This window comes from Lissotriton vulgaris, chromosome 10 (genome assembly GCF_964263255.1).
Source record: "Lissotriton vulgaris chromosome 10, aLisVul1.2, whole genome shotgun sequence".
NCBI classification, from domain to species: domain Eukaryota; kingdom Metazoa; phylum Chordata; class Amphibia; order Caudata; family Salamandridae; genus Lissotriton; species Lissotriton vulgaris.
This window is the reverse complement of record NC_141698.1, coordinates 81,020,627-81,044,774: the sequence shown is the minus strand read 5'-3', so window position 1 is coordinate 81,044,774 and position 24,148 is coordinate 81,020,627. Positions and strand designations below refer to the sequence as shown.

At 44.1% G+C, this 24,148-nt stretch overlaps 1 protein-coding gene across 2 annotated transcripts in view; it reads right to left on the bottom strand.

Moving 5' to 3' along the window:
* TRRAP (transformation/transcription domain associated protein) overlaps positions 1–24,148 on the bottom strand; it is a 737,638-nt gene that overhangs the window by 493,817 nt on the left and 219,673 nt on the right. The window contains exons 31-33 of one of the 2 annotated variants that reach the window (XM_086940545.1): positions 22,772–22,840; positions 18,152–18,205; positions 18,007–18,027 (exon numbers count right to left, since the gene is read on the bottom strand). In XM_086940545.1, coding sequence (XP_086796671.1) covers positions 18,007–18,027; positions 18,152–18,205; positions 22,772–22,840 — 144 coding nt within the window. The remainder of the gene's footprint in view (positions 1–18,006; positions 18,028–18,151; positions 18,206–22,771; positions 22,841–24,148) is intronic. The other variant, XM_086940544.1, reaches the window with a different exon arrangement.

The window sequence follows — 24,148 nt, the reverse complement described above, 5'->3', positions numbered from 1 at the left end:
TAGTGCAACCATATATTTATTGATTAAAAGATGTAAATTATGGCATTGTATACTGTTTCCAGGTCTTTCCTAAATCAATAACAAGTCTACCCTAAGATTTCTTTCTTTTTTATTCACCCTCATACACTTTAGCTTATATGCCAGTGATTATAATGACACAGTAGGTATCTACAGATTAGAAGAAATAGGTTTATGAGAAATTTAGACAGTCATCTTCTGTAATTCTCACATACAACTGATAAGAGTCTGTTCCTGCTGGTAGACAGAGCAAGTTATAAAGCATTCCACCTACAGTGAGATTTTACATGGAGACCTTAAGTCATGGAAGCTGGGCATCAAAACTTTAAAACAGTGGGACCTTGCCATACTACCTATCCTCCCCCTTAAAATCAATAATGAAGCATCAATTAATGAGATTGTGGTTCGGATTTATTTCATTGTTGTCATACAAGTATGGGCGAGGGTACAAAGACTGTAGCCACTCGCTGCCGAGCATGTGGACAGTAGAGGAATCTCTAAGCCACATACTGTGCACCTGCGAGACTACGCACTTTGAGAATATACTGGCTTCGCCCTATTTGGGGTATTTTAAATATATGGACACGTCAAGATGGCCTGGTCCAGTACATAAAAGGAGAATCAGTGCAGCTGGTGGCAAGCTTCATTAAATATCAGACGGCAGTAAAAGCAGTTTTAGATTCAGACAATCACAGAGAACTATAATGCATAATGCAGCGCCAACTGTTTTTAAGCTTTATGTTTATAGTTGCTTACGCGGTTATTAAACTTCAGAACAACAGTGTGACAAAAGATTTTTACATACCCTTTTATAGCATTGGAATATACGCACTTTATATTGTTTTTAAATAGCCAGATTGTAATGATTCAATGAAATGTGCAATAAAACTATCTACATGGAGTGTACTGAAATAATCTGACTTCTCGACAACACCAACAATACTTTTGCTAAGGTGACTGTTCCTATAGAGTAGTAAAGCTACAGCACCAAATAAGTAAAGAAGGACCAGCTAGCAAGCTGGCTTTTTAGTTAGGCAACTGACATGAGAGTAATGTGTGTGTGTGTGAGTACAAATAAAATGCAAACTTGCAAGGAATAGTGACTAAAACTGAACACAAAGCAAACAGTATTAGAATACATGTAAAATGTCCTAGCTTGTAATGTAAGTCATGAACTTGATGAAAAAAGAAGAACAGACAAACCCTGCAGCTTGCTGAGACACAGTGAAAAAGTAATGGCAATTAAGATAACAGCCTTCAAAATAAGCAGCAGCGAGGACACCTGTGCATAGTCTCAATGGGTGAACCTATAAAAAATGTGAATAGCAACTTAAGGTCCCATCTGAAGAATAAGAAAGGGAGAAGGGGGGAACAAACGGGTCACCTTTTCTACAAAATGGATACTTATGGCAGGTCTGTTAAACAAATAATACCATAGCGGGCAACAAGAAGTACTTAATAGTACCCACAGCAAGATCTTGTTAAGTCAAGGAAAGTATAAAGTGCCACACGTCAGATTAGTGTGTATTGAAGTGGGTCATCTTTCACTTTAGTGCACCAAGTAATCTCATGAGTGGCACAGAGATTGACTGGAGGGCTGCTCAAAGAACAAAGAAGGGCTGAACCACCTCCTGGTAAATATGCTACTTATGTCTGGGAGATGGCACCGGATGAGATAATCAGCTTAAGAATTTAGGAAGCCCATCAGATGTGTCCTGACCACACAGTGAGCCTGAAATAAACACCACAACTTCAGAGATTCCAGGCACAAGGGACATTACCCATGCTACCGTGATTGATGATATACTATGTTACAGTCATATTGTTGGTTAGCACTTGAATCGATCCACCATGATAGGAGGACAGGACATGCTTTAAGGGCAAGACAGATCACCCAGGGATTGAGATCATTCATGTGCCACTTCTGCTACAAAGGAGACCACGTGGTTATCACCTTCAGCGCATCAGATGACCTCAAAGCTGAGGGAGAGTGCATCTGAAATCACAGAGGATGCCGCTGGCAAGGGGCAGAAGGTTTTCCTGCACACAAGGTAGTCTGATACGAAACACCACCACATACATCATTGAATTGTTGTCTGTCAGGACTGCAGTACTGGACTTACTAAAAAAGGGAGATACTGTTGGAGTGCATGCTTGTGCAATTGAGAGTGGGGCACCAGGAGGAAGTAAGAAGCAAGAGATGAACACAACAGGACTGTCAGAGGTGGAGGTATCAGTCTGAATATCCTGAACTCAATGGGAGGGGGGGTGGGGAGGTGTGATTTGGGGAGAAAGATCATAGACAGCATGTCAAAGAGCAGGAAGATTGTGGCCTTCAAGAGGCACGACACTCACTGTGGCAATCACATCTTAAGGCAATCATTGATGTAGGGGAATAAAGAGATCCCCAACTTGCAAAGATGTGCCGAGACCGCCAACATCACCATTGTGAAGATGTGCCGATGTTAGCCTAATGGGAGGACAGCAAACTGATAGTGGATGGAGCTTACCACAAAATACAGGTAGCTCCTGTGCACCCCTGCAAGTCGAGCGCATTATCCAGTTTTCAAAATTCCACAGCGAGTAGGACCTGTATAAGTTAAACGATTCTTACTTGCTTCCTACGGAGGAATACATTCAGAACACAAAAGGTCCAGAATGGAACATTGGCTACAGACTTTCTTGGGAACAAAAAACGGATACAAGAGCCCAGCGCGACCTCTAGAACTAATTCCATAGCCCTTTGGCTCAACAGAGCTAGAACTTTCTGCTCCAGGTCGAGATGACAGGAATAACCGGGAATGGGAGTAAGCATATCCTTGCAGGGAAGACCGTAGCCTTGGCTTATACTTTGAGAGAGAGGCCTGAGGTGATAGATTATCAGCATGCAAAATTAAAGGGCACGGTCCCGACACAGGCAGATGGAAGTCGTCTTGCTGAAGGAGTTGTGCTGGAGGAGGAAGAGTACTGCTGTTTCGGCCCTCTATGTTCTTTCTTTCAGTCAGAAAAAGTTAGTCTCAAGGACCAAGTCATTAGATACCGAAGAATTCTCATTGCGATGCTTTTTCGTGGAAGCACCTCTCTTCAAATGACTAGCTGGAAGACAATCCGGAGCTGAATGTGGAGTGATACCAAAGCTGGTGTTCCTCCTGAGACCATGGAGTGAAGAGTTTAGACTTCTGCTCTAAGATGGCCTTAACATACGGAAGATCAAATTTAGTAAGCAACTTGAAAGTCCTGCTTCGGCCCCAGGCACCAAAGATGGCCATTGTTTGGCTCAAAGAGCATCATCTTATTCTGTCAAGAGTGACAAGATTTAAAGGCTTAGATTTACAAGGGAGACAATCGTAAAAACATTGCAAGTGTAATAATTTGGTAGAAAGTGTAAAAATGTGGTAGAAAATGTTAACAAGAGCAACTCAAGTTCAGCATATACTCCATGATGTCATATCCAATGGTGGAGCCTAGTGTCGTTCCAGAGCCATGTTGGAGCTCTGACGCTACCTATTTGCGCAGAATAACTTTTAACGTTTCCGGCTTCAGTCTGGCACTTGGAGGAGATTCATGATGCAGGGAAGAGAATAATTTAGTTTATAAAGCATATTTGAGAGATGTGGGGATCAAGTAATAATGATTCCCAAAGAGTAGAGAAATTCACTATGCAAGCCACGTTTCAACTATCTCACCCTCAATGCCCGGACTAAAAATTCATAGGTCTCGTCAATTTAGTCCCTGTAGGCAGTTAAACGTCAATTAGGACACATCTATATTTTGCATTTTCCAGACCTATGGACCTAGGACCAAGAAAAATTGTCTTCGCTTGATACCAGAGAAGAAAATATTTCATTATGTTTAGCTCGAATAAATGAAATCTAATGCTCATGAAGTGGCTAAATGGGGGAGGGCTCGGTTTTCAAAATCAAGCAAGCTTCACTGCAGACCTATACATTCAAAGTATCCAGAGGAAATGTTAGAGGCACAAACAGATGCAGAATGAAAGGGATATTATATTTCATATTAGTGAGAGCATCAATGCAGATCAAAATTACATCATGTCAATCATACAAAATGGTCAGCAATGGTCACATTTTTCTAAAGCAAAACAAATTGCCTAAAGTTTGTAATTGTAGATCCAATAAAAAGGCTACTGGCACTAAAACGAAAACAAGGTAACTATCCCAGAGATATATGGACACAATGTCAGCTCTTACAATTTCTCCCCAATCCAAGTTAAGAGGCCACTTCAGTGTTAAAAGCTACAACTATAGCGATGCCAGAGCACCCAGTGTCAAGGGAATGAATCGCATTAAGACATCAGGCTCTTATAATGGATAATGAGACAACGCATCCAACACCTCAGCTCTCAAACATATTCTTCATTCTTCTAAAGCAGAAAAGGAAATAAAAGGCATTGATTGTCATTTACAATGCCAATAGCTTAAACTCTTGCAAATGCGAGACCTATTGCATTGCAAAAGCGTTCAGTACCCATGCTATAAAGATTTTATTTAAAACGCGTTAGGAGAGTGCGTCCTGCCTGCAATAGAAAGCAGGACAAAGCTATTTGAGAAAATAGAGTGCGGAGGCTGTAATTAAAGCCTACCGAGTAACAACACGTGTATCTGGGGTGTCCTCATGGGAGTTTACAAAATGAGACAAGGCGTTACCAATGAGGGACTACTAAGCCTATTAGAAAAGCCACCGTTTATAGTAAAAAATGACAAGCCAATGAAAAATATCAGCAGAGAGTGGGCAGAGCTTCCAGTCAATACCTGAATACAGCATGCGCCGCTGAGCAGCGCATGCGCTGCCCAGGCTCGACCTAAAATTTAGAAGTATGGTTAGACTCCATCCTTGACATGCACAACTGACTGGACAAAAGTTACTGAAAGAAATTGAGTTGTAAACATGTTTAAAAAGAAGCATTGGCAAAGCCAAGCGGTCTGGCCTTGGTTATTACTGAGAGCAAATACATAAAGCCAAATTCCACATCATCCTTATACAATACCTTTAAACACTAAATGCACCATACACACAGCAGAGGTGATGGTCGTAGTTATGAGAATGGTAGCAGCAATGGTGATATGACAGTAGAAGAGATGATGATAATGATGATGTTGATAGCAGTGATGACAGTTGTAGCAGTAGAGGTGATGAGAAAGAGGAAATGGTAGTGGAGGTAAAGACAATGTAGTAATAGTGACAACAGTGGCTGTGGTAAAAGCGGTGTTAATAGTTGTGGTGGTAATTAATGTAGTGTAATCATGACAACGGTGGTAAAGATACTGGTGGCGGTAGTAGTAATGGTGGTAGCAGCAACAGTGGTGGTATGAATGATGGTGGCTGCCATGGTGGCAACAGAATTGGTTGTGGCACTAGTGGAAGTGATTTTTGGTAGCTGTATGAATGGTGGTGGCAGCAGGTAGTACTGGCAATGAGAGGTGGTAGTAGTAATGGTATAGATGGAAATAGTGGTGCAGATTGCAATGGAAGTAATGGTTGTATTATTTATAGAGGCGGTGATAGTGGTAGTGATGGTAAAGGTGGTTGTGACAGTGGTCAGAAGGGTATTGGTAGTAGAAATAAGGCACTACACTGTCAAGGTCTGGCCCAGCTCTCATTCTTGGCCACCGTACAGCCAGATTCTTGCCCTCCTTGTGCCTCGTTTCTTCCTCTTCTGGTCTGTGCCTTTTCCTTAGTGCCTTTCCCTTTTGTGCCTACCTGTGCCTAATTTTTTGCCTCCTTTTTATCCCGCTTATTTTCTGCTGCTTGTTTCCCGCCTCCAGAGAACGCTTCCCACCGCCACCCAGTGCCCCTCCCTCCTACCAGGACCTACTTAATGGAGGGTGCAGTGCGGCCGTGCGAAAGGCAAGCCCGCCTGGACAGCGCTCAGTGCCAGGTACCCTGGTTCTCCTACAGCCAGCAGGTACACCGCCGCCAAACTCTTAACACTGGGCCACAACGCCACAACAACCGCTGTTGCCACACCTCCCTACAATCTACCATAGGACCTTTCTCCTGTATCCAGTGCTCCTTCTCCATTATCAGCAGATCGCCCTCCAACACACCATGTACCCACCACGCACACCAACCAACACAACACAGTTACTTCAAAATGACTAGCCAACCTTCCTCCTCCTTAACACACGCTCACTTTGCAAACACGCCATCGAAAGCTGGGACTTCAGCACCACCCTCACCCCGACGCCGTCTTCCTCACAGAGACCTGACTCACACCTGGGTCCGGTCAACAGCATCGCAACCTCAACACCCAATGGATACAAGATCACACATTGAGACAGCATCAACAAACCCGGAGGAGGTTTCATCATGATCCACAAAGAAAACATCCACTGCACTACTGAGACAGAAGACACCATCTAGACATGCAACACCTCAACTTCAACCTGCAACAGAAGCATGCATCAGAGGCATGCACACCTACAGATCACCTGGACTACACCCTAGCTTCTGCACTGTCATCCCAGACTCCATCGCCCCTCTCGCCATTGACTCCAAAGACGGCATCTTCCTCGGAGATCTGAATCTCCACCTCAACAAGACTAACGTCCCCAGCTCAACAGCATGAATATCAGACTCACCCAACTCATCACCAACCCCACCCACAAAGCAGGACAAACAGTGGACACCATCTTCACCTTCAGCAATAGGGTCAAGTACAGTCACATCACCGATCTCGCCAGGGTCGACCACTCCATAGTACACTTCATCTCTAGCACCCACACCTCAAATGCTGAGCTACCCAGGGCCCCACACAGCATTTGGAGCAACGTATCAGACAGCCAATAAACTGACGCCCTCAGCACATCAGGCCCTAGTATTGCTTCTAACCTGGACCAAGCTGACCAAAAAATTCAACTCCTGGATATCCAACAGTGCTGACATCAGTCCCATCCAGACCAGCAGACACAGGAAATCCACCAAGCAGACAAGAAGGTACACCAAGGAACTGAGAAAAGCTAAAAGCCACTTCAAGCAACTGGAAAGAAGATGACGCTCAGACTTCCTTCACTCACTCATCGACATCAACACAGACCACCGGCTTACCTCATGGGACCAGCTCAACCCCCCCCAGGACACCACCACTATCTTGAACTCTGTTCACTCAGGAGAACCCACAGACCTCTGCCGGCAGCATATTTTCAACCTCGGTATCTGCAGGATCAGCAGTGAGCTCACCACACTCTTCAACTCCTCATTTCCGGCAGACTGGAAACATGCAGAAATTAAACCACTCCTTTAGAAACCTTCCACTGACCCTCGCAAACTTAAGAACTACTTGCACATCTACCTTCTCCTACCAAAGTCCTGGAAAAAGACATCAAGCGACAACTCAAAAAATATCTGGAGCAGAACGTTCTCCTACACACCTCCCAATCTGGACTAAGCGACATGCACAGCATCGGGCCACCGATGACATCCGAAATCTCCTCGACCGCGGAGAACCACAGACTTTGATACTCCTCAACCTCTCAGCAGCCTTTGACACCGTATTTCATCCCACCCTGAACAGAAGACTGCATCACATCAGTATAGTTCAAGTTCAAGTTCACGTTCAAGAATTTATATAGCGCACTACTCACCCAGAGGGTCTCAAGGCGCTTGGGGAGGGGTTCATTATTTATCGAATAGCCAGGTATTAAGTTCTTTTCTGAAGGAGATGTGGTTCTGTGTAAGGCGGAGGTGAGTGGGGAGAGAGTTCCAGGTCTTGGCCGCCAAGTAGGAGAAGGATCTACCTACCATGGTGGATCTTTGGATACGCGGAACTGCGGCGAGGCCTTGATTGGAGGATCTTAGTTGGCGGGTGGGAGTGTAGAAGGATAGTCGAGTGTTGAGGCATTGGGGTCCTAGTTTGTAGAGGGCCTTGTGTGCGTGGGTGAGGAGAGGGAATGTTATTCTCTTGTTGACGGGAAGCCAGTGGAGGTCTTTTAGATGGCCAGAAATGTGATCTTGGCGAGGGATGTCCAAAATGAGTCTCGCCGATGCGTTTTGGATGCGTTGGAGTTTTTTCTGTAATTTGGCTGTAATTCCGGCGTATAGGGTGTTTCCGTAGTCTAGTCGACTCGTAACTACTGCATGGGTGACAGTCTTTCTTGTCTCGGTGGGGATCCAATGGAAGATTTTTTTGAGCATACGAAGTATGTTGAAGCATGATGATGAGACGACGTTTACTTGCCTGGACATCGAGAGGGAGGAGTCTAGGATGAAGGCTAGGTTACGTGCGTGATCTGTGGGTGTGGGTGCTGAGCCCAGATCCGAAGGCCACCATGAGTCATCCCAGGCAGAGGGGGATGATCCTAGGATGAGCACTTCCGTTTTGTCTGAGTTAAGTTTAAGGCGGCTGTTTTTCATCCATATGGCTACTTCTTTCATGCCTTCGAGGAGATTGGTTTTGGCGGTGTTGGGGTCTTTGGTGAGGGAAAGGATCAGCTGGGTGTCGTCAGCATAGGAGATGATGTTAAGGTTGTGTTGACGCGCGATGGAAGCGAGTGGACTCATGTAAACGTTGAAGAGGGTGGGACTGAGTGAAGATCCTTGTGGTACACCGCAGATGACTTTGGTGGCCTCTGATTTGAATGGAGGAAGTCGGACTTTCTGGGTTCTTCCGGCGAGGAACGAGATGATCCAGTCCAAGGCTTTTCCTTGTATGCCGATGTTGCTGAGGCGTTGTATGAGGGTGCTATGACAGACTGTGTCGAAGGCGGCGGAGAGGTCGAGTAGGATGAGGGCCACTGTTTCTCCGTTGTCTAGTAATGTTTGGATGTCGTCTGTTGCTGCGATGAGGGTGGTTTCAGTGCTGTGTTTGGCTCGAAAGCCGGACTGTGAGGGATCGAGGGAGTTGTTGGATTTGAGGAAGGCGGCGAGTTGGCCATTGACGGCTTTCTCAATGACTTTGGCCAGGAATGGGAGGAGGGATATGGGGCGGTAGTTTTTAAGTTCAGAGGGGTCAGCTGTGGGTTTCTTCAGGAGGGCGCTGACTTCGGCATGTTTCCAACTTTCTGGGAAGGTAGCAGAGTTGAAGGAGCAGTTGATGACCTCACGGAGATGGGGTGCGATGATGGAGTCAGCTTTGTTGAAGAAGTGGTGGGGACATGGGTCGGTTGGCGAGCCAGAGTGGACGGAATTCATGAGGCGGATGGTGTCTTCAGTGGTGATTGGGTTCCAGGCGGTGAGGTTGTTAGAGGGCGGTTTAGGTTCTGAGGGGGGTGGGGAGGATTGTTTGTTGGAACTGTTTTCGAAGCTGTTATGTATGTCGGCAATTTTGTTGTAGAAGAAGGAGGATAACGAGTCGCAGAGGTCTTGGGAGGGAGTGATGTCGTTTGAGGCTGCGGTAGGGTTGGTGAATTCTTTGACGATGTTGAATAGTTCCTTGCTGTTATGGGCGTTGTTGTCGAGTCGACTCTTGAATGCTGATTTCTTGGTGGATCGAATCAGCTGGTGGTGTTTGCGGGTGGCTGCCTTGAAGGTGGTCATGTTGTCGGTGGTTGGGTTTTTTCGCCATTTTTTCTCGAGAGTACGGCATAGTTTCTTGGATTTCTTACGGTCATCGTTGAACCAGGGGGACTTTTTGTTGTTTTGTTTGGTGTGATGGTTTTTCAAGGGTGCTAATTCGTCAGCGCTGTGAGTGATCCATTGTTTGAATTTGATGGCAGCTTGGTTTGGGTCCGATGAGAGGGCGGGTGGGTTTTGGTTGAGCTTTGTGAGCAGTTGGTCGGTGGTGATTTTGTTCCATTTTCTTCGGGGAATAGGTTGTGGGGGGTTGTGGGTCGAGGTGGTTTTGTAGCTGAAGTGAACACAACAGTGGTCCGTCCAATGGAGAGCTGTGGTGTGATCGAAGCAGATGTGTTTGGTGGAGGTGAAGATTGGGTCGAGCGTGTGTCCGGCTACATGGGTGGGGGTGTCAACAAGTTGTATGAGGCCGAGATCGGCCAGGTTGTCCAGAAGGGTGGTGGTGTTGCTGTCGTTTTTCTTTTCCAGGTGGAAGTTGAGGTCTCCTAGTAGAATGTAGTTCTCGCAGGCGAGGGCATGTGGACTGATGAAGTCAGTGATGTCTTCGCTGAATTGTTTACGGGTTCCTGGAGGCCTGTAGTTGAAGGTGCCTCTGAGTGTGGTCTTAGGGTCGGTGTGGATCTGGAAGTGGAGGTGTTCGGCGGTTGTAAGATTATCGTCGGAGCTGGTCGAGATTTTGATGCGGTTCTTATGGACGATGGCGATGCCACCTCCTGTTTGGACGGTGCGGTCTTTTCGGATGATCTTGTAATTGTCCGGGATGGCAATGGCGATGTCGGGTGTTGATGATGCGTTCATCCATGTTTCAGTAAGGAAGGCGACTTCCGGTGATGTAGTGTCGAGTAGATCCCAGAGTTCGGTGGCGTGTCTGTGGACCGAGCGGGTGTTCAGCAGGATGCACTTCAGGTGGTTAGAGTCGGAGCTGTGTTTGGGGTTAGTGGATGTGGTATGGGTCTTAACGCTGGTAAATTTGCAGGAGCAGCAGGCGAAGGGGCCGTGGGTACGTCCGGGGGCAGCTTCGTAGCATTGTGGTGTGTGTCCGGGGTTAAGGGCGAGGAGAGAGGTGGCGTCATATGTTAAGCGAGTGGGGTGGGAATGGCGGGGACCAGGGGGTCTGGCGCTGGGCGAGGTCCAGCCGCGGACGGGCGTAGACGGGCTTACCTTTGGCGCACCATCGGCGTGCATGGGGCGCGACTGCTGCGCGAAACACCATCTGTCATAAATGGATAGTGGAGGGGGCGAGGGAGGAGCAGCTGGGAGGCGGGTGCGTGCTGGGGAGTCTCGCTACGAGGCACAACAAACAAAATGGCAGTGCTAAATAAACAAACAGCCAAGCAGGCGGGCAGTTCGAGCTACGATGCAATTTACAGTTCAGCAATGCGAGCGCACAGTAATTATTCTACAAAGTTTAAATTGCCAAGCAGTCACACTACGATACCCAGGTAGCAAACTGAAAGCTCAGGCAGCCAGAGCGAGCGCTACGAAGCCCGGCCAGTCACCCAAGGAACGCAGAACGTCCGCCTACCTCCATTCATCTCCAAACCCAAGATCATCATATGCGGTGTGCCCCAAGGATCCTCTCGGTCCCACCCTCTATGACCCCCTTGGCCAATATCGTCAGATCCCACAAACTAAACATCATATCCTATGCAGAAGGCACCCAGCTCATCCTACAGGTCTCAGAAGATTCCGCCAACACAGGAACCAACTTCCACAGGTGCAAAGCAAACATCACCAACTGGATGAAGGACAACTGCCTGAAGCTCAACAAAGACAAAACGGAAGTACCGATCTCTTGGTGGCCCTCCGAACGAGGACGATCATCTAACCAACCAAACACGTCAGAAACCTGTGCATAATCCTGGATAGTAAACGGACCATGATTCCCAGATCAAAGCAGTCACCTCTGACAGACTTTGCACACTTCGCATGTTACGTATAGTCATAAAATGGATCCCCGTGAACACCAGTAACACTGTCATTCAGGGCCTAATCACCATCTGATTAGACTACGGCAACACACTCTCCGTGGCATCACCACACACATTCTGTAGACTCCACACCATGTATAACTTTGTTTCCAAGGCTCATCCTCGACCTCATTAGATAGACCCATATAACCCTCACCTCAGAAAACTCCACTGGCTCCCGATATAAAGATATGCCAGTTCAAGCTGATGATCCACGCTGCACAATCAAGGACCAGCCTACATCTACCATCACCTGAATTTCCACCACCCTACCAGACAACTAAGCTTTGCCTCCCTCTGACTCGCCCACACCCCCTGCATCCACCAAAGCAACAGCTGAGGATGCTACTTATTCTACCCCGTGGCAAAAACCTGGAACACCCTCCATCTGCAGCTACAGACCTCCACGTCTCTACTGGATACCGTCTGAGGTGATTAGCCGTGCTAAATAAATCCACTTTATTAATTGATTGAAGAGTTCAAAAGAATATGCATTGACAATGTATAATCATTTTATAACGTAGACTGGCAATAAGTATGGAGACGAAATGACAAGCCATGAAGCAAAGATTGAGCCCAGCAGAGCTTTCTATGAACCGCAGCAATGAGGTAGGGGGTGGAGCAGGAGATGGGATTGGCTGTGAGCTGCAACGAGGTGTTAATTAAAAGGGCAAGGTAGACTAGGAGGTAGGATAGCTATGTTCTGCAGTGAAGCGCTCACAACGAGGGCAGGGTAGAGAACAAGTTGACAGATGAAAGCAATCATTGTCTCCCAGTGGCTGTCCCTTCCTAATCTTTTATGATGCCCTAAACATGAAAATCTACAGGTGCCAGAAGGAATCCAGAAACATTTTTTATTGCAATAGCCTTGGGACTCCAGCCAAAGTTATACCTATATATAGTGTAGCATGGTGCACTGGTATTCGTTTCTTACTGCTCACCATGCCCAACCGAGGTGTAGAGTGAGGAGCTATAACAGCACACAAACCCAGAATGGGAAATGGGGCACCTGTGTGTAATCTGCAAGAAGATGGTATCCTTCACACCGACACAGACATCTGCCAGTGACAGGCACCACATGGTTTGAACCCTGCTGGTTTATTAGGGGACATCCCTTGCATACCAGGAGCCAAAGTCTCAAAAAAGGGCTTTGAAAAAAATACCCAAAAAAGTCAGTCAAAAATTGAGTGAAGGTAGCATTCTCTTTCTTGATCTGCGCTGACTGGCGGAAAAGAAAAGAACTGATGACAGTGTGCCGGAATGGTGCCTACATAGGCACTGCGCACTTCACTTCTGGCACAGATAACAGCGACGGAGCCAAACACCACCACCTACTGGGGTGCAGAAGTACTGTTCGATAAGTTTCTGGATTCAGTCTGATGCCTAGGGATAATTCTAAAATAAGGAATCTGAGGCCAGAAATCTCCATCAGATAATGTACATCTTATTTCACAAACATTACATACTTCTTGTGACCCATCAAACTGATTGATGCTAGACAATTATTCACAAGAAATGCAATAATTTCCCTGCAGAGCTGTCTTGAATCTTTATAAATTTATTTAGAAAGCACAAATTATGTAATTTTCTTTGTGCAAAGTCTTGCTTTGGTATTAGAAAGTACAAACAGTGCATGCTCTTGTAACTTCCTCTTGCAGGTAGACTAAATCTGTGGTGCCCTTCTCCATTATTTCATGTGCTTCCTGTAGCAATAAGAGACCGTCCTCCTTGTGTTTCTTTCTCTCTCTCTCTATGTATCAGATGTCTTTAAACTTTTGGATGTCGGGACTCCCCCTGTCAAAATTTTAGAGGTGTAAGGCCCTCTTCCTGACAAAAATTTCTAAACCTCCAACTGGTCCCCACCCACCGTAGGGTTATAAATCCATCTGTCTTGGAGATCCATCCTCTGTGGGTCGAGTTCCATAACAATGGCCTGACAGGAGTTGACGAGCTACATGGAGATCAGAGTGATCCTCATTCTATGAGTCGAAGAGGTTGCAATCCAGGGGCAATATTATCGCCAACAAGTGTCCAAGGTGATGTTAATGTGCCCCCTACTGGAAAGAAACTTTCATACCAAGTAGCTACGGTGGCTGTGGAAGGATACAGATCCACCTGGCTGTGGTTAATTGAAGAATTTGAATTGTCAGCAACAGAGCCATTGACAACAGGCAAGAAGCTGCTTTCAATCTTGGCAGTGCAAGTGCCGCTAATATGCAGTGAGGCACTGTGGTGGTAAATGGGTGGAAAGGGTTGAAATAGTGCTGGTCGCTGCTCCAGATTACAAGATGCAGAAACAGGTACTGTTGGTCTCTGTCCAAATTACAAGATGCAGACACAGGCACGGCTGATCTCTGCTCCAGATTACAAAATGCAGACATAGGCACTGCTCCTGATTAAAGGATGCAGATTAAGGTGCTGCTGATCCTTGCTCCTGATTACAAGATGCAGAAACAGGGGCTGCTGGTCTACGTTCCACATTACAGGATGCAGATGTAGGCAATGCTGGTCCCTGCTCCAGATTACAGGATGCAGATATAGGCACTGATGCTCCAAATTACAGGATACAGACATAGGCACTGCTGCTCGCTGCTACTGATTACAGGATGCAGATATAGATAGGCACTGCTGGTCGCTGCTACCGATTACAGGATACAGATATATGCACTGCTGGTCGCTGCTACAGATTACAGGATGCAGATATAGGCACTGTTGGTCTCTGCTACTGATTACAGGATACAGATATAGGAACTGCTGGTCTCTGCTACAGATTACAGGATGCAGACTTCAGCACTACTACTCGCTGCTCCAGATTACAGGATGCAGATATAGGTACTGCTGGTCTCTGTTCCAAATTACAGGATGCAGACATAGGCACTGCTGGTCGCTGCTCCAGATTACAGGATGCAGACATAGTGACTGCTGGTCGCTGCTCCAGATTACAGGATGCAGATATAGGCACTGCTGGTCGCTGCTACCAATTACAAGATGCAGACTTCAGCACTACTGCTCGCTGCTCCAGATTACAGGATGCAGATATAGGCACTGCTGGTCTCTGTTCCAAATTACAGGATGCAGACATAGGCACTGCTGGTCGCTGCTCCAGATTACAGGATGCAGACATAGTGACTGCTGGTCGCTGCTCCAGATTACAGGATGCAGATATAGGCACTGCTGGTCGCTGCTGCTGATTGCAGGATGCAGACACAGGCACTGCTGGTCGCTGCTGCTGATTGCAGGATGCAGACACAGGCACTGCTGGTCGCTGCTCCAGATTACAGGATGCAGATATAGGCACTGCTGGTCGCTGCTACTGATTGCAGGATGCAGACACAGGCACTGCTGGTCGCTGCTACTGATTGCAGGATGCAGACACAGGCACTGCTTGTCTCTGTTCCAGATTAAAGGATGCAGATATAGGCAATGCTGGTCTCTGTTCCAGACTGCGGGATGCAGACATAGGCACTGCTGGTCGCTGCTACTGATTACTGGATACAGATATAGGCACTGCTGGTCGCTGCTACTGATTACAGGAGGCAGACACAGGCACTGCTGGTCTCTGTTCCAGTCTGCGGGATGCAGATACAGACAGTGAGGATGTCCTCTTGGGAGCATAGGACCAACAGACCCTTCAGCAGCACTCACTCACCGGTCCTATAACCTACAAGGACCTCGCAACAACATGTCCTTCTTGATGTGACATATTTTCATACTTTGGTTATGATGATGTATGTGGAGGAAATGCTGATCCCTGCTCAAGCTTTTCGAAAGATCCCAGCTTTTCTCTGCATAGACTCACAGTAGGCGGTATGCACCGATGGATGCAGACGCCTCTCCATTTGCCAAGGCTCCATGAACCAGGGATTTGGAGGCGACCATTACACGGGTGTTTGTGAAGTTACTGTAGAGCTCAGCGCTGAGCACACACAAAGCTGGGATCATTTAGAATGTGCTCCAATGGGCCGGGATATATTTTAAGTAATGTGTTTAAATGGTTGGGAACACAAAGATCTTCCGGACTCATTTTTAAAAGTACAAATCAAGAGCAGAACGAAAGAATAAAGTCAACCACAACCCTTAAACTGTAGCTTTTCTGCCAGACGACCACAGCGGCAGAAGATCAGTTTCTGTAGAAAGAAAGGTGGTCCTTTCACTGAACGACAGGCAACGACCCGCTGACACCATAACAGATCCCTCCTCACTCGTAAATTGGCACCACAGCGCTCGCTTCACTGACTTGGCACCAAGGTGGTGGCATGAACCCACCAGTCTCTGAGCAGTGAGGGTGAGGCCGCCGGCTCACCCTTCCTGCAAGCAACCACCAGCGCGCAAACACCAAACGCATCCCATGCATGCCACTGAAACAAGTAAAGTTACTGCGCCCTGCGCGAGGAACCTGGAGAGGCACGAGGAGAGCTGTGACCGAGTGTAGAGCTGGGTCCGACATGGCACAGGGAGCACATCCGATCACAGTGGCATCACCACACCTGCCCTGCTGGCATAGTATATCAGGCTGTGATGTGTTACACATTACAGGCAAAAACAAAGCTGCCCACAACTAAAGTTAGCCAACACCAGAGTGCTTGGGGAGCAGACCTCAGCCCCAGTTCACCCGGCAGCAGGGAGGCCTCCTCGTGGCCCCATCAAAGACCAGTAACATGTACGCTTGGTCGGCCCAGTGCTGGTGTGCTGTGATAGCCAAAAGGAGCGTGCGTGTTGACGGACGTGGAGCCGACAGCGCAGGGGGGAGGGAAAGTGAAACTAACTGCAGGAGGTTTGCAAGGGAGACAGGAGATGGGCACAGCGCGTAACTGTACGTGGTGAACGCGCGCGTTCACCGATCCGATCCGGCCTGCAGCCTGCACGTGCCCATCTCCTGTCTTCCTTGCAAGCCCGTTGAAAGCATAGTCGACGACTAAAGGTCTCGCTGGCATCAGCGCTTCGCGCTGCGTCGCCAGGTGCGAGACCTAAAAATCCAATGTCTTACGCAGTTGTATTTGGGTTTTTGAACATCTCTCAAGAAAGTTTTCGGGGGAGCAAATGCAAAATTTGATTACAAGTGGAAATGTCCTCTTCTTAATCAGAGCCTTTTGGTAACTGAGAATCTTTGGTTGCCATACTGTTGTCCTTCTCAGACAAACAATATTCTAATATTCTCTGGACTAGTCTTTTACATTTGAAAATATATCAAAAGTTCAATTTTTTTCAATGTGCTTAGATTTGTTTTCTCAATGATTGGGAGTTTTTGGTCTAAAGAGATAAAATGCACAATATACATTAGAACTGTGATCTCTCAGCAGTCTTGGCTTATATTTTATTGGTAAGGCCTTAGGACAGTTTGAACAAAATATAAAGCGATAATTCAGCATTTTTAAAATTGTGTCCAATAGACCCAATTGGATATTCTTTGGCATGGGTGGTGACTAAATCTCAAATAAACAGTTCTCTTCAATTACTAGATGTCACAATATTGTTCTCTGTCAAATCTGATGACATTTATGTCCTGGAACCTTCAAGGAAGCTTACTAGAAAACTTAAGAACAGACCAGCAGGGGGAAAAAAAACCGGAGGTCACATATTGTGCATTTTGGTATTAATGCAGATGTCAAAGTGAGTCGCACCGATACCATCTATGGATCACACGCAACGAAAAAAACTTCACTTTTAAAATACTTTTCTGGGCCAACCACTAGATGGCAGAAAAATATACATCATGTGCTTCTAGAAGGGGCTCATAGTGCAATTTTTTCTTTAAAGCAACCTAAGCCTACTGTTCTTTCTGAATTTCTCAAAGAAAAGGTTAAAATGGAAGCTGTGTACATCCGGTTTATTAAAGTAGCTACCACTGTTTCTACTGTAAGAGTTCTTAACTAAAACGTAATTGATGTATCAATATTTTAACGGAGTAACACAAAGAACAAGTCTTTTGAAGTTGAAAACATTCCAAATTCACAACTACATGTATCAGACAAGAACACATCAGGCTTACGTAAAGACTATCAATGAACTCATTGACAAGCAAACAATTTTGGTAACTCAGTAGGAGAAGATTTCTGTTCTTGATAAAAATGGTTAAATTCTCCAAAAGATAAAAAAAAATACAACTTTTTGCACATCTAAAAATACAATATGTAAATGTCAACCTCAATGAATGAAGAATTATTTAGTTTTATCAAGTCAGTACTAGTGAGCAACCAGATACTTTCACACTATAAATGAAGTCTTCCATAACATGCAAAGGTTTGGGATGAATTGGGTCAATTAAAAACGCGAGTTTCATTTTTGGACAGAGAGAAACTGTGTTACTAGTACAATTTCCACCACAGACATACACTGAATGACATATCACATCACTGCACTAAGACAAAAAAGCACGTAATCCAGTACACAACACCGCTACAACTAACAAATACAATAACTGAAAAACCACAACTAAGCATCACAAAAACAAAAAAGAACTTCCTGAGACCATCACGCCAATTCTCACCTCTACCCCTTCCACGGCAGGCTGAACCAAGACAAAAAATTACAGCATGAAAAAAAGAAATAACACAACAGAGTATGACATAAATATGTAGATATGGATCTTCATATTGCAGTCAGAAACTGACTTAATAAGTATATGCTCTCACCTCAAACTGACAGAATGGAGGCAAGGAACATCTCCCGCAATCTGAAATGCTTTCCTATGGATGGGGAGGAAAATGATCTTTTTTTTTCTTCTATTTGTACATTATGTTTTTATTTTTGGTACTACGTCAAATACTTGTGCATGAATATACATATACGAATCAGAAGGATGTCACAGTTTGTACAGACAAAGCGTGTAAAAAATGTTAAACAAGGAACAAAAAGGTCTTGCACACCAAATACAAATGTTGCTACCATCATTAGATTCCATCACTCCGATTACCTACCACTGTCTAAACCCACAACATGAAGCCAGTGGGTTATCCCAGAACACCAGTGTGAAAGCAGTTTTGTGATCTCAAGCGCATTTAAGATGGAGATCGAGTTTTCACCAAGCTTGTATAGTATAATTGAAGTGGCCAAGCTGATTTTAGCAATTTGGAACCACTACAAAGTAAACTGAGAAGGTGTACTATTTTACTATCCTTTACATGCTGGGTGGGATGGCAGCAGGTGGGAAAGGAGTAGTAGCTAAAAACAGAGCGGGAAATAGGAAATGAGGTTAAATGGGGGAGAGGATGGTTATTTGGAACAGACTAGTTGAAAGATAGCAATAGCAAGAAGGTTTGATTTCCAAACAGCCACCCTCTATCACATACACTACTGTAAATTAAGCATCCAAGACAAATACCGTTGTTTCTAGAAATCGACAGAGAACATAAAAAAATATATATATATATTTTTTTAAATTCTGTACTTCAACAGAAGACATCCAAGAAATACTACAATGGACAGACTGAACTTGGATGAAATATGAAGGTAATAATGCACAATATTGCTTCCATTGTATCCCATGAATCCTAGACATAAGACTTAAAATAAAAGTTGGTTTCCCTATGCCAAGTAGAATGCAGCTTCACTAAATGCCCGGCTATACCAGAAAAGCTGACAGTATGAAACAAAAAGGCTGAGAAAAACAGATTTGACTGCTACATCAGAGTGCTAGCCATTTATCTCTCTGCGGAAGGAGGCACAACTAATTAAACATACAATCAGTTTTTGGTATTGGTATTGTTCCCTGCCAAGTTGCAATCACTTACGACTGGCAGATGCGTTCAACTTTTAATCCTAAATATTTTACTATTTTATTCTTTAGAAATGTATTTCAAAAGATTTTGTTTTCCTGCATATAATCACCCATATTTCCTTTAGAACCAAATTTTCATATTCAAGAACTTTCAACAAGATATGTGGCACATCCCAAGGTACATGAGATGGTGAACAAAAACCAGCAGAAAGATCCTTGTTGTCCGACGACAAAACCATATTCAGTTCTTGCACAAATGTACGTAAGCGGAATGCAACTGATAGGCTTCTACTAGGCCAAGACAGAAAAAAAAAGATTGCCTTTTTTACCCTCCCGCTGACTAAAGAATACAAGAGCTTGGGGAGCGAAAATATGAATTTCCAACACCTGGGTTTTACTTACAAACGGCTCAACTGTTGTACTTAGGACCTGGGAAAAACATTTAACCCTCGGAAATGTGCATTAGTATGCCTGTTATACCTTCAAGATCTATCTTATTCCAACCAGGTCCTACAGTGATACACTTGAGGCCATACGCACAACAAAATTGGTAATTTATTACCACAGGCTTTCTTCAACATTTGGAACAGATTGACATTTTTTTCCTGGTATTCACAAATTTGTCCAAGAAAACATCTAGGAATCGGTATGAATCACAGGTTCCAACGAGTAGCAGTAGCAGAAATGTATGAATGCCTATGTAATTGCTTGCAGAGGCATTCACATATATACATAGAGAACATTTAGGCACAGGGACATTTATTTCATGAGTTCCATTGCACATTTACATTCACAAAGTGAGAAAATATTTTCAATTTAGAAAAAACCCTTTACTTACATCTGAACAATTTCAGGTTTTTCCTTACTTGATATTAGTAAACTCTTCAGCATTCTATACGTTTAGAATGGACTGAGAAAACATTTGTGGATACCCACATAGAAGTAAATTTGTGGCTGATCAAAAACTTTCATGGCAGTCGAGCTCTGTACCACATACTATTGGGAGAAGACTCAATTTTCCCACATGTGACGCCAAAGAAAGCATGGATGATAGTTTTTGGCCTCAGCAGCTACCTTCTTGCTGTAGGTTTAGTGTGAAAGAAGGGCTTGACATTCGGATCGAGTGAAGAGCTTTTAAAAATATTTAGTATGTTTTCAAGTAAATTGTTGTTTATTAAGTTGCTGAACTGTAAATATTTTGCACTTATATGAAATGTTTATTACATTGAATTGTATTATGAGGTTTATGCTTTTTGTGGTTATGTTAACTGAAATAAAAGCTAATTGACTGACTGGGAGAAGACTCATTCATATGAAAAATATCCTTAATACTATATGTTAATTAATAGAACTGTTTAGTGAATCAAAAATGTTAAATGAGTTGACAAGCGATAAGCATTGTTGTTGTTGACTGACGAGAGCCATATGCTTTCTTTAAGCTTAATGTATTTGCATTTTAGGCCGATTATTCTAACTACTTCTTTCTGACTTTTGTCTGAATCAATACATCTTCTGATATTTTGTTTGGATGTTTAAAATGCCCTTAGATTGCATGTAATACTGTATAAGTGAAAGAAGAACATCCATAAAAATAGTGACAGAGTCAGGCCCAAGATCCTGCAAAGATGTGGCGTAGTTCTCCGAGGCATATTTGATAGTGTTTTGTACATTTGTGCACCATTTAATTAAAGCATTTACTGGCATGTCAGTAGGTGTGTGTTTCTACCGGCACAACCCTACTGACTCCACTTGTAAATGGCCAAATGTGCTACAAGGCACATTTCCTGCAAGTTGAATACATTCAATGTTATTTCTAGGGTTGATACACAATGCACTCAGATAAGGAGTCTCACACTTCACCAGAATCATTACAGTTTCTTTTCTCTACTACACTATGGCCCTAGTTCTGAATGCTAGAGAAGAGGGTATAATAATTATCACACCGGGTGACATCATTATTGGGTGTGATAACTGCCTTCAATTATGAGTTATGCCCTACAACATGGGGCACTGCACATGAATTGTGCCCCTCTGCAACATGTCACTGTATTTACTTTGTACTCTTTCCCTTGGTATATTTTGGCTGATTTAACGTGCCAAAATGTACAGGAGGAAAACTGAAGGAATGGGAGAGGAGTTAGCCTAAAGGCTAGGACGGTCAACCTCGAATCTGGGGAACTGGGTGCGAGTCTCTGCAAAGACGCTGAACATCCTGTGATTCTGGGCAAATCACTTAATCTCCCCGAGCTTACCAAAAATGAATGTGTGTTCTCATGTAACTTAACTGGTGTTATGTAAAGCGCTCCGATATCCGATTCAGGTCAAGTTCGCGCTATATAAAACTATGTATGGGTTTGTGCAAGCTGGAGTTCTCAAAGGGACCAGGCTATCTTTTAGCAAAGATATACAGTTTTACCCACTCTAGTTTTGAAAAGAAAAAAAATCACATCAAACACAACACTGGTAGTCTTTGCACTGACAGTATATTGGATGACAATGGTTTAAAAAAATACTTTAAACATCCTAGACTTCATTGATGGGCACTGGCAGATAATGTAAAGTTTGCTTGCACTGCTGTAAATTATTACTTTCAATCGTGTTTCTTAATCCTACCAAAGTGACAGTTTCAGTTCCAGTGTTCAGCATACAAAAATTATTTACGCTGATTAGATCCGTTAGCATAGTTAAACTCCAAGAAAGTCTTGTATATTTTAAATACAGTTCCTCCCTCAAGTCAATATCCGGCAGGCTAAGCAAATCGTGTGAACATTTAACAGAGTTATAACAAAAACAGTCACTGACAACCTTTGCCAAGTCAGAATTTTTCTCGCATTTAAGAGGTTAAAAATGTGTTTAAAAAAAACAAACAAAAAAAGAGGTTTACATTCCTAATTTAACACTGGCTAGTAGTGATGTGTCTCTTTATAGAACTTATTAGGTACGAATGTAAGTATATATAGAAATAAAACCTGTGTGTAAAACACCAAATATAAATATATTTAACAATTTTTTTGGTAAGGGGAACAACGGGTTGGGGGTTGAACAAAAAGAAAAAAATGAAAAACCACTGCTTGTGTGAAAGATGAACATCTCTGTATGCCAAGTATAATGTTTAACGCCTACGAAGCTTGCATATCGGCTCAATGTTGATGGTCTTGGCATCCCTCAATAATAAAGCAATAGTAGAGCAACAGCAAATTAATCGAGTAGGATACTGCTGTCATTAAATGATTTCCACAGTCTGGGTGAAGGGAATGCTTACAAAAGCTAGTTGGAAATATCTTTAAGTAGTAAAATATTAACAAGCATTACTGATATTAAAAACACACACACTTGCTCGTAAACAAAAATAGGACTGAAAATAAAAATAACTTGACTAAATTACATTGAAATAAAGTAATTAGGAAAATGTGTAGATATATTTAAGAACAATACAAAGCAACAATTCATTCCAGTGGGGGTAGAAAATACCTCTTGCAAACCCACTTTCAAAAATGAGAAAGGCAAGAGATCGGGAAAGGAACTGGCAACTTACACTTCCATCACTTCTCTGCCCTCCTTTGTGTGTAATAACTACTACCTCCATCCACTTGCGCAGGTGTTGCTGTTGGAATAAGAAAGATTATTTACACTTCACAACAACAAATTCTAAACATCTACAGATCAACAGAACATTGGACACTTCTAAATTAATGAATACACAATGCCTGGGCAATGCCATAATTTGAAGCAGTGTGCTTAATCTTACAATATATTTCAACATCAAAACATTTGAAAAGGATTAGTTACTTACCTGTAATCCTAGTTCTCTTCCAGGGGTATCCTCATCAAAGTCATAAGCATTAGAATATTCCAGCCCATGCGCGGGACCCCGGAAACACTATATTATATGTGCCCCACATATATATACATATATATATATATATATATATATATATATATATATATATATATATATATATATATATATATAAAAATAAAAATGTATATATAAAAACATGCAATAGCAGCCAAATAACATCAGAGCTGAAATATGCTGTGAAGAATTTCCACATGAATAATAAGCATTAGAAACATGAGAAACAACACCAAAGATTGTTTAGAAACTGTTTTAATGCTCAGAAAGCAGTAGAAATTCTCATAACTCACTGGAAGCATAGAAAGCTCCCAGGCTGCATTGCAAACACACAGTCTAAAAAGACTGAAAAGCTAACCTGTAGCTGCATAGCAATAAACTGACACCGTGCCTTTAAGGCACTCCTGACCCCCTGTATCCCATCAAGCCTCAGGGGTGACAGTTAGGTCAGTTGTTCTTTTCGGAGACTGAAAACAAACCCAGTAACAAATAGGTTAACAATATCTCCTTATTAAAGAGTATCCTTTGCCCGGGGAGGCGGGAGGGTTGCTTATGACTTTGATGAGGATACCCCAGGAAGAGAACTAGGAGAACTGCGTGGGAGTAACGGTCCAACAAGCAGGCGGTGTTAACCGACCGCAGCCCTAAGCTGGCCGAGGAGAACAACCTCTTACCAAATTGTTCCAGCCTTTTAGAGTCCTTATCCGGTGGAGCCGTGGGAAAGGCACTCTGCGACGTTGAGGCCTGAATGACCAGGCTCTCAGGTGTAGGGTGAGTGGTCAGGAAGGCGGGCAATGACGCCTGGTGACGTTTTTATCCACCGGCGCCCCTGTGGCCGGCCGCAACCAAGTGCCCAAAAGGACTTCGATCAGGGCCTCATTGAAAGGGAGCAGCGGCTCAGACTATGCCAACGCGGTCTGGAGCACCTCTGTAAGGAGGTTAGTTTTGAGGGCCACGGTAGGGTAGTCGAGATTGAGAGCCTCCGCAGCCCGGCGGAGAACCACGGTGTAGGAAGCACCCTCCTCCATAGTAGGCGGAGTAGAGGCAAACACCGGG